Below are 13,191 nucleotides of genomic sequence, written 5' to 3' on the forward strand. Positions count from 1 at the left end.
AGTTGTATTTATAATAGCCCAAAACAGGAAAAAAACACAGGTGTCCATCAATAGGAGATCTGACGAATAAACTTATTCAATTGCAAACTGCTCAGCAATAAAAAGGAAAGAACTCATGTTACGTGCTACAACCTGGATGAATCTGAGAGCAAAGTGAGAAAAGTCTTACACAAAAGGGCATACAATGCACAAGTTCATTTAAATGAAGTTCTAGAATAGGCAAAACTAATCTACGGAGGAGGAAAAGGGATTAAAGCAGTGATTATTTTGAGAGCAGAGGATGGGAGCAAGGATTGACTAGGAAGGGACCTGAGGGGACTCTCTGGTATGACAGTAATGTTTCACATTTTGTTAGGGGTTTGAGTTGCACAGGTGAATGCATTTGTCAGAACTTATCCAATAGTATTGATACACTTAAACTGGTGTTTTCATATAACGTAAGTTTTACTTCAAAGGGAAAAAAAAAGAACTGTAATGAATACCTAACTCCAGCACAAGGACAAACTTTTTCTTAAGGGACCAAATAGTTTAGGCTTTGTCGACATACGGTCACTGTCACAACCACTCAACTCCAAGACTGTAGTACAAAAGCAGCCACAGACAATTTGTGAATGAATGGGCATGGCTGTGTTCCACTAGAACTGTATTTACAAAAATAGGAAAATGACCCACAGGACATGGTTTGTTGATCTCTGTGTCTAGTTAATGATACCATGTTGCCGTATTTGCGGTAAAGTTATTCCTGCAACTTTCTCTGAATGCATAGAAAATATGACAGATTGATGGATGGAGAAAGGGTTGGGTGGATGGATAGATATTGATAAAACAAACATAGAATAGTAATTTTAATTATATAACCTAAGTGGTAGGTATATGGTTAGTCACAGTAAGTTTTTTCAAACTTTTTCACATTCTTGAAAATTTTTATAATAAACTCTTGTTGGGGGAACATACAAATAAAAAAATAAGTGAGTTCATAGATCCTGTTCATAGCTTACTAGGCAAAATAGAGCTAATATGGCCATAAATTAAGAAACACAATGTAGATGAAACTTTCAAAGCTATTATGTGCTGCCCAACAATCCCACGTGACCAAAGAAATGCCGCAGAAATGGGTCCTGCAGGTGTGTCTGTGGAGGATAGCAAAGGACCTCCAGTCCTAGACTATGATCATCATACCTCCCTAGAACAAAATAAAAAGACTGGATGCTGTTTAATAGTGTGTGTGTTTCATAATATAATATATGGGTTTTAGACCCAATTTAGCAATTGGTTAAAATAACAAAAGTTCTCATAATCCCATTTAAACCTAATTTTAAATACCCAAATAAGAAAAATAATCTGTGGTATAAAAGGAAATATTAACTTTTCAAATAATGTTTTTTTATCTTTGATAACCTATACAGTTTAGGTTTACAGAGAACTATATATTTTAAAAACCTCACGTATCACCTTTACCATGAGCTGAATTCTAGAATTATTTAAAACTATTTTATAAGAATGAAGAAAAACTCATATTTTATGTTATAAGAAAAACTTTTATATTCTTATAAGAAAAACTATTATATTCCATTCTTTAAAAAAAGTTTTACTATCATTGCAAAGATATATTTCAATTTGTATAATGATACTATTTTATCTAATTACAATGTTATACACTTTTAAAAATCAATACTACATCTTAATCACTTTGCCTCAAGCTTTAGTAGACTTCAAATATTGACACAGTGATGTTTTTAATGTTCTAATAGATTTTCAAACTTAGCTCTGAAAACTTCTCAAGGCATTGATTACATGATGAAAGATATTAATCTGGAGCACTGACAAATTATTTCAAGTGTAAGTTAATCAAAAATTTTATTACTACTCATGAAATAAGGATTGTTGAATGGAGACAAGATTCCAGCATGACTACTTTTTCCATATACATTTTCAAGCACCTTATATCTGAAGGCAAAACATTTGCTTATTTAAAGCAGTCTCTAGGGAAATACTCATATTCTAACATTTAATTGTAGTTATAAGAGATGCATCACTATTATTAAAACCACTAGCCTTCAATTATTATGCTAGGCAACATTTTGCCCCTCCTTCCCTATGAGGCTTATAGTATTATTATTATTTCCATTTTACAGATGAGGAAACTGAGACCACACAGCTAGCAGGTTAGCAGGGCCAGTGTTCAAACACAACCAGTCTGACTCCAGAGATCTTAAATTAAACCAAGCGATATAGCTAAGATAGTGTCTGCCTATATAACATTTCAATTTTGATGTGAACTGATCCCATTTTATCTCTTTACTAGGCTATCAAATGGCAAAATAAGAAAAGAGAAGGAAGAAAGAAAGAGGGAGGAAATGGAGGAGAAAAGAAGAGAGGTGGAGACCCTGATGTTGTCTAACTTCAAGACGAGGTGGCAAGAAGAAGAGATTCAGAGCCACATATAACATAAAAAGAAAATATCAAGTATGCTGCCCATGATGGAGACTAAGGTAACTGTATACTGTGAAAAATCTTCCTCTAAGTAAAAGGAAAAAACAGTGAGGAGGTTCTAAAAGGGAAATGGAATTACAATGGCTAAAATTTGGGAACCAGATTTAATATCACCATCTAACACAACTGTATCCATAATAAATGTTTCATGTAATTGCAGTGAGTCGGTCCTGTTTGTGAAGTCTGGCTCCCCCCGTTTTTATTTTTAGTGATAAAGTTGGCTTATTCCTAACAATTGTTAAACACTCTTTTTTAAAACTTATTTTTGTCATCAAAGCCAAGGACAATAAACTCCATTTTACTTACATAAGAGTTAAAATTAGGAACACCAAAATTATTCAGAAATGTACTAAACATCAACTTTTATCAGGTATTTTATGACAAGCTCTACTTACAATATCTTACTTAGCTCTCAAATCCTATCTTATGATAGATTTTAGAGTTGAGAAAACCAAGGTTTAACAAAGTAAATTGTTCAAGATTATATAGCTAGTGACAGCACCAGCATTCTAACCACATGCATAGTATTTATGTAAACATTTCCAAACCACTAACATCTAATCACTTTAAATTGTCTCTAGGGAATACTCATATTTAACATTTAGTTGTATTTATTTGAGAAAAGTATAAATTTTATTAAAAAATCACCAGCCTTCAATTAGTTATGCCAGGCAAAAGATTACCTCTTTTCATACCATGTGTAAGGCCATCAGGTGAAGGCAGGCACAGAAGTCAGTTTTTGCTTTACTAAAATATCTTAATCACCTGGTATAAAATGGCAAGTGAATGAACTTCATTAGTTAACAAATAAAGAAATGAATAAATGTTTGGCTCCAGAACTCCCATCAGAGCTTTCTAGTCAGCCGAAGAATTCAAGTATTACTAGAGAAAGCTAAAATCAGTCTAAACAAAAGCAAAGATATTTGACAAATTAATCTATGGAGTACTATGTTTAAATTTCATAGTTTCCTTACAGAGTCAAAATAGCTAGAAAATCCCAATTATTATCTAGATAGACCTTTGAGGTCCCAGGAACCCAATTATAAGTATCTAATATGACATTTTAGAATCATAAATATCTTGAATATAGTTAAAGAATGTATAAAATTAGACATTATCATCCTTAATATCGAACCATCAGCTCTGATTCTACCGTCCTTACCAACCACTTGACAAAAAAAAAAAAAAAGTTCAAAGCACTTACCAGACATATCACCGTTGTGGTCATGAAATGGAGGTGATGGGCCAGTTATCCCACTCCTCTTTGCCCAGCCAAGTCGCAGACTCTGATCTTGCATCATACTACAGAGTCCATCCTCAAAATCACATCTTTCATAGTTTGAGCCTAATGGGAGAAAAAAGAAATCCACTTTCACAACCCCACATGTAGCTTTTTAAGAAATAAAACAATAGGTGAAAAAGAAAGCTTAGGAACAAATTACAAAGAGATTAACATCAGGATCATTTCTCACAATTTAAGTCTACTTCATCAATGCAAAGCTTTTTTGCATATGACATTCAAATAAATCGCCACATATTAAAAACCAGTGTGGTCATACAGAAAGAATGCCACTCATGAGGTCAGAAGACTGAGGACCTAATCTTGATTTTGTCTCTTATTAACTGAGGGCCTTGCTAAACCACTTAACCACACCAAGCCATTTTCTTCACCTATGAAATTGAAATAATGGCATGCTGCCCCTTCTCCCTCAAATGACTGCTGTGACAATCTTATGACATAATATATATATACATACAACTCTTAGGCACCACAAAATATGAGGCATTATTATTAAGGTTACATCTTCACATCCACCTTAATGTTCCAGCCATATCAGAATTTCAGGTTTGGGCAGACCATTTCAGAGAGGACCCTCTGATACAAATTCAGCCATTGTGGCTGCGACGGAACCCTGGAATTAAGCATAGCACCTCCCTGTTGAATCTCAGTGTTCTTGAAATCCCTGGTGTTTTTAATCACAACAAGGCATTTCCTGGCTTTTTCCTTTTCTTTTCTTTTTCTCTTGGTATAAGTGATCCAAGAGGCTTGGGAGAGGGAGAAAGATCTGGACACTTGGTTGCTCACAATAACCCCCCAAGGAGGGCTTTATTCCATTATCCACCATCTGTAAATGTCACTCTCTAAAAAAACAGATTAATTCAATGGCAACTATACCGTCCCTGGGTTGTAGCTCTTAGTAACTGGAGATGTTCCTTTGACAAGCTTGTTCTTGTGCTAACTGGTTGCATTAGCCACAGTGGTTATTCTGATTAATAGATAGACAGTGCCTGGCAACCCAGTCACAAAAACATAATTTTTAGTCACATTTCGGAAGAATATTACTTAGTAATAATACATCTGGTGCATATCCTTGAGAACATCCATGTGAGTACTGAAAGCTGAATTAGAAACTACACTTTTAAACATTATCTAAACCTGCTTTATTACCAATGGTCTATTTTATTATTTTCAGTCCTAGATTCCTTATTTTGAAAGATTTTACAAAGCAGCTGTATTCTGTAATGTTAACAGGTATCTTCATGGCCACGATTTACTGAGGGAGATCAGTGCTAGGCATTCTAAGTGCGGTAGTTTATTTACTCCGCAAAAAAACCTTACGAAGCAGGCAGCCAGTGAACGTTGGGGCCAAGATTGGAACCAGGTCTATTTTGACTCCAGACCCTGAATTCTTAAAGCTCTGTTCCAAGGTCTCATTGTTAAGCCACTAACCTACTTTTACCTCTAGAATTAGAGGCCTGTCAGAGTTTCTAGTACTGAGGAAACCAGTATTTCCAGGCAGAATTCACGTCATTCTATCTAAAAGCTGAGAAACTTGATTAGTCTGTGAATCATACCGTGCTTAAATTTACAATTGCCTTAAGGCCTCTGAAATATTTAGAATATCCAGAATATCCCAATCATTACCTCATGGACCCCTAGTGGTCCAGGGAAGCTGGTTAAACAGAAAATGAACTAAATTATAGTTATTTGTATATGAATGTGCATGTCATTCAACTAGTTATGCATGTGTATCTTCATAAGTATGTATGTTTTCAAGTCTCTTTTAGTCCCAGCATTTTTTCCAATGATCTACTTGTGATTACAAAATATTCTAAACTATTTTTTATCACCATATTTCAGCAATTATGTGTATGAAATGTACACACACACTCACATAGGTGTCAAACAGTTTTTAAATACCAAGAAATTACCTTGCATTACAATTACTTAGTTGATGTCTGTTTCCAATGTTCTTTGTTCTCTTTAATAAACAAGGATAATAATGATGTATTCTGGAAGTGTTAGAACTAGAAAAATAGCTAAATGAAACATTTTTATTTCTGAATAGTCTCAACAGGGGTTCCTTTTGTTACAAAATGAATCTAATGAGCATACATTTTTCAACTAATTGTTATTAAAAAAGCAATCATGAACTTCTCATAACTGCCAGATTATTCAAAAATGCATCAGAAAATTTTCTAAGTATTCATTTTCCTCCCAGTAGAGAATTGTGTATTTTAAACCATTTGAACAATTTTTCCTGAATTGTGGTTGATTTGCCTTTTATAATCTCATATCCCACACATCTACATTCAAATCTGATAGTACTTACTATACTAAAGTGTGTCTGCGTGGAGATTTTCGTGCTACCACAGCAATGCTGCAGTTGGACAACATACGGAACGGGAGGAATGGGAGGCAGGAACTTAGGAGAATCTATGTTCCTCGGCTTTTTGAACTTGAGCAACTCATCATTTTGTTTTTAATTTTGTGATCCCACAGGTCCAGCATACTGCAGTGAAAAAGAGAGGGTACCTCCATGTTGTGCTTTGAGGTTGCTTGGAAGACCCAATTATCTTCTGAATTGGCTTCCACCATGCCAGATTCTCTCATTAAAATTTTACTGCAGAGCCATTCATGGATTCAATCATTAACACCGTAAGTGGAGAAAAATATTAAACTATATCCTCAAGTGATAGTTAACATAGGGCATGCTTCTGAGAAAATGGTAAGGAATAGAAAAAAATTTTAATAGTGGTAGTGGTGAAGAAATTGATGCAGAACTCGGGATTAACTTAGTATGAGTAGATCATCACAATATAAAGTTCTTAGAAGACAGGGAAACTGTAAGAGTTAGGAGAACTCTAAAAAGGAGAGGTAGAAGGTATTAAAAGCAAGCCATTTATTTCACAATTTTGCCTGGGCCTATATTAATAATGCATGTTTCTTTTCCTCCTGAAAGTTCTATGAGGCACAGTTGTAGACTTTCCTAATGTTAAATCCTGCTTTTCTTGGAAAACTGTGCCAAAATATAAAATGCATCATTTTAACCATTTCACGTATATAGTTCTGTGATAAAAACAGTAATTCACATTGATATGCAACCATCACTACCATCCAAGTCCACAACTCTTTCATTTTCCCCAGCTGAAACTTTTCATTCCTCCCTCCCCTCAGCCCCTCGGAACCACCATTCCACTTTCTGTCTAAAAATTTGACTACTCCAGGTACCTCATATAAGTGGAATTGTGCAATATTTGTCCTTTTGTGATTGGTTTATTTCACTTAGTATAATTGTCCTCAAGGTTCAGCCATGTTGTAGCATGTGTCAGAATCTCCTTCCTTTTAAAGCTGAATAATATTCCACTTACGTATCTACCATATTTTATTTATGCATTCACCTGCTGGAGGATACTTGGGTTGCTTCCACTTTTTGGCTTTTGGGAATAAGGTTGTTATCAACATGGGTGTACAAAAATCTGTTGGAGTCCCTTTTTTCATTTCTTTTTGATATGTCTCCAGATTTGAATGGCTGTATTATACAGTAATTCTATTTCTAATATTGAATGGAATTGCCATACCATTTCCACAGAAGCAAAAAGGCTTTACATTCCCACCACCAATGCACAAGTGTTCCAATTTCTCAACATCTTTGCCAATACTTGTTATTTTCTTGGGTTTTGTTTGTTTGTTTATAATAGCCATCCCAATAGATGTGAGGTGGTATCTCATTGTGGTTTTGACTTGCATTTTCCAAATGATCAATGATATTGAACATCTTTTCATGTGCTTATTGGACATCTGGATATCTTCTCTAGAGAAGTGTCCATTCAGGTCCTTTGTTCATTGCTTGTTTTTTGTTGTTGAATTGTACGAGTTCTTTATTTATTCTTCATGTCAATGTCTTAGATATATAGTTTGAAAACATTTTCTTCCATTCCATGGATTGACTTCTCATTCTGATAGTGTCCTTTGATACACAAAAGTTTTTCATTTTGATGAGCTGTAATTTATTTAGTTTTTCTTTGTGGCCTGTGATTGCCAAAAAATCATTGCCAAATCCAATGTTATGAGGCTTTTCCCCTGTGTTTTATTCTAAGAGTTTTATAGTTCTAGCTCTTACATTTAGGTCTTTAACCTATTTTGAGTAAATTTTGGATATGCTGTAAGGTAGGGGTCCAAGTTTAATCTTTTTGCATACAGATGTCCAGTTTTTACCACACTGTTGAAAAGACTATTCTTTCCCCATGGAATGGTCTTGGCACCCTTGTCAAAAATCATCTGACCATCTATGAGACAGCTAATTTCTAGGCTCTCTATTGTATTTCATTGGTCTATGTGTCTGTCTTTATGCCAATTCCATATTCTTAATTACTGTAGCTTTGTAGTAAGTTTTGAAATCATTAAGTGTGAGGGCTATAAGATGGTTCTTTTTCAAGATTGTTTTGGATATTTAGGGTCCCTTAAGATTCCATATGCATTCTAGGATGAATTTTACTATTTCTGCAGAAAATATTCTTGGGATTTTGAGAGGGATTACTTTGAATCTATAGATCACTTTGGGTACTACTGACATCTAAACAATATTAATTCTTCCAATCCATGAACATGAGGTGTCTTTCCATTTATTTGCGTCTTCTTTAATTTCTTCCAGCAACAATTTTTTGTTTTCATAACCTTCGTTATGTTTAGTCCTGAGTATTTTATATTGTTTGAGGCTATTATGAATGGACTTTGTTTTATTTCCTTTTTAGATTGTTCGTTAGTGCACAGAAATGCAACTGATTTTTGTGCGTTGATTTTGAATCCTGCAACTTTGCTTAATTTGTTTCTTTGTTCTGACATTCTTTTCATAGACTTTCGGAGTTTTCTACATTTAGGATCCCATTTTCTGTGAACAGAGATAATGTGACTTGTTCATTTCCAATCTGAATTGCTTTTATTTCTTTTTCTTATCTAATTGCTCTGGCTTAGACTTCCAGTACTATGTTGACAGAAGTGATGAAAGAGGGCTTTCAGTCTGTCATCATTGAGTACGACATTAGTTGTGGGTTTTTCATATACAGCCATTTGTGTGTTAAGGTAATTTCTTTCTATTCCAAGATTGTTAAGTGCTTTTATCTCCTTCCCTTCTTGAGGAAAGCTATTTATTACATAGTTACAAAATTTTACATACATTTTACTGTTTAGAAAATGATTTCCTTCATGTAGATAGCATATAATAACATTTGTACAAAGAATTACCTCCCTTACTCTCATTTAATGTAAAAATTAATGGCCAGTTCCTGCAAAGGATGAAATAAATTCAAAATAGTCCAATTAAATGAAAGTAAAATTTATTCTCAAAAGTAGATTTCCATGAAAGAGTGCTATTATTTGGCCTGGCAATGTGAAACCATTAATTAATTTTTATCTGGGAAATGTTTATCTTTCACACTGAACTAATTTTATTAGTTTCATTGAAACAAAAACAGGAAAAACTGTAAATCCGAAAGGTATGCGATAGCATATGGAATTACAACTTCCATAGCTCACACCAGAATTATCTAATATTACTTAAGTTGGAATCTTGTCATATAGTTGCCTTTAATCTCAAGCCATTGAGCACATCTTTGGCAAGAATTTGACATAGATACCATCATTGTCACATGAGAAAAAGATTTCCAAACCATATTTTAACTATAACACTGTTTCAAGATTAGTAAATTTCACAGAATTTGTTATAATAGCCCAAACTGAGACATTTTGCTATGATGAATAGGAGTTTTAGTTGATTAATAAAAAATATGTTTAAAACATTTTGCATCCAATGTAGTGGTAAGATAAATATTGCACATGAAATCTCACATTTCACTCTATTAATGCTTATCTTCAAGTATGTTAATGAACTTCTACAACTACTTTTAAAAGTAGTTGACATTTATGTCATCCTACTGAAGAAACAATGTACTTACTATCATCTGATTAAACACTACCACCTCTAATGCACCTCAGAATGCACCTCTAATGTAATTTTCACACATTTCACATACAAATTTAGATTTATATGAAGTAAAGACCTTTTGAAAAAATTATTATTCCTAAATCCAAAAAAGTTTGCAAAAGAAGTTAGGTAATACTTCAAAACTTTGATATATTTCATCAAAGTATTAAAAATAGACCAAATGGAAATGTTCTTAAGCAAGACATGTACGTAGGGGAGAAATTATTTAACTGAATATATTTTTCCATTTTGAGTCACAGTAATTTTAGCTCTAAAAGTAAATGTATAGAACAGTTAATGTTAATACTAACTTCAGGTATGCTACAGTAATTATCTAATTACTGGAGTAATTTGAGAAAATACTGGAGTATTTTCTGGTAATATTCCAGTGGTAGGAACCCACTGCAGGGGATATATCTCAACATTGTAACACTGTATCAACAGTACAGTTTATAGTCTTATGGTTGACTCGAATCTGAATAGCAACATAGGTAATATTACTGTTTTACTGTTGAGTAAAACTAAAACAGAGTAAAGTCTTTATATATCAAATAATTCTGAACAATTACTAGAAGAGAAACTAAATTATTGCTGTGCTTAATAGAATGAGGAAGACCAGGCAATGGGGTTCTGCGTAGAAGCAGACATTGCAACACTAGAAACATAATTTTTTAAAAATACCCAGATCAGTACCACAACATGTACTTCCCTGTCTCAGGATATTAATAAATTCTAATAAAGAGAGATTCTTGTCAACATTAGAACCAAATAGTTGTTACACCTAAAAATTATTTTTCTTGCTCACGATTTATTGTGTTCAATATTGTGTATAAATAGAATTTGTTTCATTGTGAAGATTTAGTCTTTTTAAATCTAATATCTTTAAAAAATACCGAGTTAAAATAATAGGTTCAAGTATTCTGAAAAACAGGTCCATCATGTAAAATAAAAAAATTTTCAAAAACACTATTATCAGTTGCATCCAAATTTCAACTTCAACTATGCCAATTTCATTTTAAAAGTCAACATATTAATCTATTTCTTTAAAGCTCACACCATTTGTACTTTAAAGAGGGTCACAGATTAATTTTTTTCCCGAAATGTGACTACTGAAACATCATTATAAAGTCAGCTTCAGTAAGAACAAAAAATCCTGTCTATAATTTTAGCATCACAAATTTTCAAGAGAAAAACTGCTTGGCCATCATTATTCCTCCACAATATTTTCCCCCTAGTGGGTGTACAAAAGAAACTCACGCTTTAAAGTGATTCTCAATTTTGTCTACAGGTTATCCCATTTTAAATAAAATACCAAAGTGGAAACTTCTCAGAAATGAAAAGTGAAAAAGCCAAAAGGTGACCTCCCAGTGTAACATTTAAAATGAAATTTGTTTATTCGACAAATCTGTTCCTTCACTCTCCTCTAAGGCTGGGCTTGTTAGTATCTTGCATGTAGCTGAGACCTCGCCCACTGGGCGGCTTCCCCTTCTTTCGCATTAACCTTTTCCCTGAAGCAGGACTACGCATGTCATCACAGCAACCACGCAGAAAGGAAGCTTCAGAGGGATTAGTGGTGGAAGGGACTTTGCATTTCTTGTCAAACCAACCGAGTGGTTCATCTTAGCTGCTCACCAAAGAACAGCAAGGGCTTTCCCCAGACAGGCCAGAGAAAGGACAGCACATCCACATGTAGCGTCTCTGGGGAAATGGGACAAATATAAAATGAATCCCCGTCTTAGGAATTGTTAAACACAAAGTGCAGTCAAACAGCACGATCACAATTCCCAAACTATGGGAGAAAAATCTTCCACCTGTTTCCTTCTAAAGAGAAGAAATTATTCAGTAATCACTCCTCTTGTTTTAAAGTAATAACGACTGAATATTTGAATAGAATTCCAACAATGGTAAAATCAAACATGTAGAACCTTACGTAGGAGAAAAAAATGAAGAATTCTGTAAACACTAATTAATATAGTATCTGAATAAAAAGTAGAAAATACATTTGAGCATATTGCTCTAAAATACTAGACTTAGTACCTCTAAATTATTGACTCAATAGTTACTAAAAATCAACATGAATGAACTTATTTAATTGTATGATAATGTTTTTTATGAAAGGTGACTGTAGGAAGGGCGCTAGTTCCATTGATGAAATGCAGTCTTCTTTCGGGATGTGATACTGATAATAGAAACTACAGAAACATGCATGTCTCTACCCATATCTTCCCTTGGTGAACTTTTATTAATGTTATACCTGGAGTATTTTCCTGCCAGTGAGATCAGTTTATCTCACTTTATGACCTCTTATAATAAACTGGAGGTTCAAAATCACACAATTAGTAGATGGTTTACCCAGGATGCAAGTCTAGGCCCTGCACTCTCTGATGCTTGCACTCTTTCCTCTGCCTTAGAATCAAAGGATATAAGTCATTTATGCTCTGTGTATGAGAGGTACCAACTCACTTGGTGGTACTGTCCTATAAGCAAAAATAAAATCTTCTCACCCAACCTAAACTTCATTTCAAATATTCCCATACTGAACTCAAACTTAAGCTCATAATTTCCATCACAGCATTTTAAAACTGCAGTCACAAGCTTCTTTCAAATCTTGTTTCACTGATATACCATTAAAAGCTACCTTTCTACATTTCACTCCTTCTTTATAATCGGTAAAACTGATTCAAAATACATCCCATTTAGTTAGAATCTTAGCAATTTGATACCATTTAATTAGAGTTATTTTTATTTGTGGATCTGTCTCTTTCTTAAAAAGAGTATTTTAGTTTCTGACTGACTCTAAGCGCATATAAATGGGATCCGTGCAGGGCCAGGTGTCTTAGCCTTCCCAGGCGGCTCAGCAGCCTCTGGACTAAAGGTGGACAGGACTTGGAGGAGGGAGAGGAAGGGAACTTACATTGTTGTTCATCGCTCATGTCGCCACACTGATCTGTGAAGTCACACACATTGTCAGGAGGCAAGGAGACCCCATTGTCACACTGAAAGGCTTCCATTCCGTGCTGAACCAGTACAGAGGTGAAAACGCAGGAAATCCAAAGGATACCAAAAGCTTCATTCTTCAGGAAAGCTAACATTCTGGCCAGGCAGAGGAGCACTGTTTGATAGGTCTTCTTAGAGATCAGGCCGTTGTAACGGGTGGGTTCATAATTAAAAACATTCTTTCTCTTTTCTCTATTTTTTGATTTCCAGATTTGCCTCTTATGACTGAAACTGCTAGTAACTATCCGCAACTCTTAACAAATGAGTCCAAGGCAGTTCATTTACTCTTCCAGGGGAGTGTCTTTAGAAAATATTTAACTTGAACAATTGCACCATTTCTCTATCTAGCTAAGCACAGATGTTTATTGCCCTATGTATACCATGTTTAAACAATTTAAGCCCTTATGATAAATTTTTCTTTCAGGACATAGCATTA

General features: G+C 34.3%; 1 protein-coding gene across 1 annotated transcript in view; it reads right to left on the reverse strand.

Moving 5' to 3' along the window:
• The window catches only part of MALRD1 (MAM and LDL receptor class A domain containing 1), a 589,021-nt gene extending 576,215 nt beyond the window's left edge, over positions 1 to 12,806 (reverse strand). The window contains exons 1-2 of the mRNA XM_049705518.1: positions 12,673 to 12,806; positions 3,698 to 3,838 (exon numbers count right to left, since the gene is read on the reverse strand). Coding sequence (XP_049561475.1) covers positions 3,698 to 3,838; positions 12,673 to 12,769 — 238 coding nt within the window. The 5' untranslated portion in view covers positions 12,770 to 12,806. The remainder of the gene's footprint in view (positions 1 to 3,697; positions 3,839 to 12,672) is intronic.
• Positions 12,807 to 13,191: the final 385 nt, after the last annotated feature.

This window comes from Orcinus orca, chromosome 2, assembly GCF_937001465.1.
Source record: "Orcinus orca chromosome 2, mOrcOrc1.1, whole genome shotgun sequence".
Lineage (NCBI taxonomy): Eukaryota > Metazoa > Chordata > Mammalia > Artiodactyla > Delphinidae > Orcinus > Orcinus orca.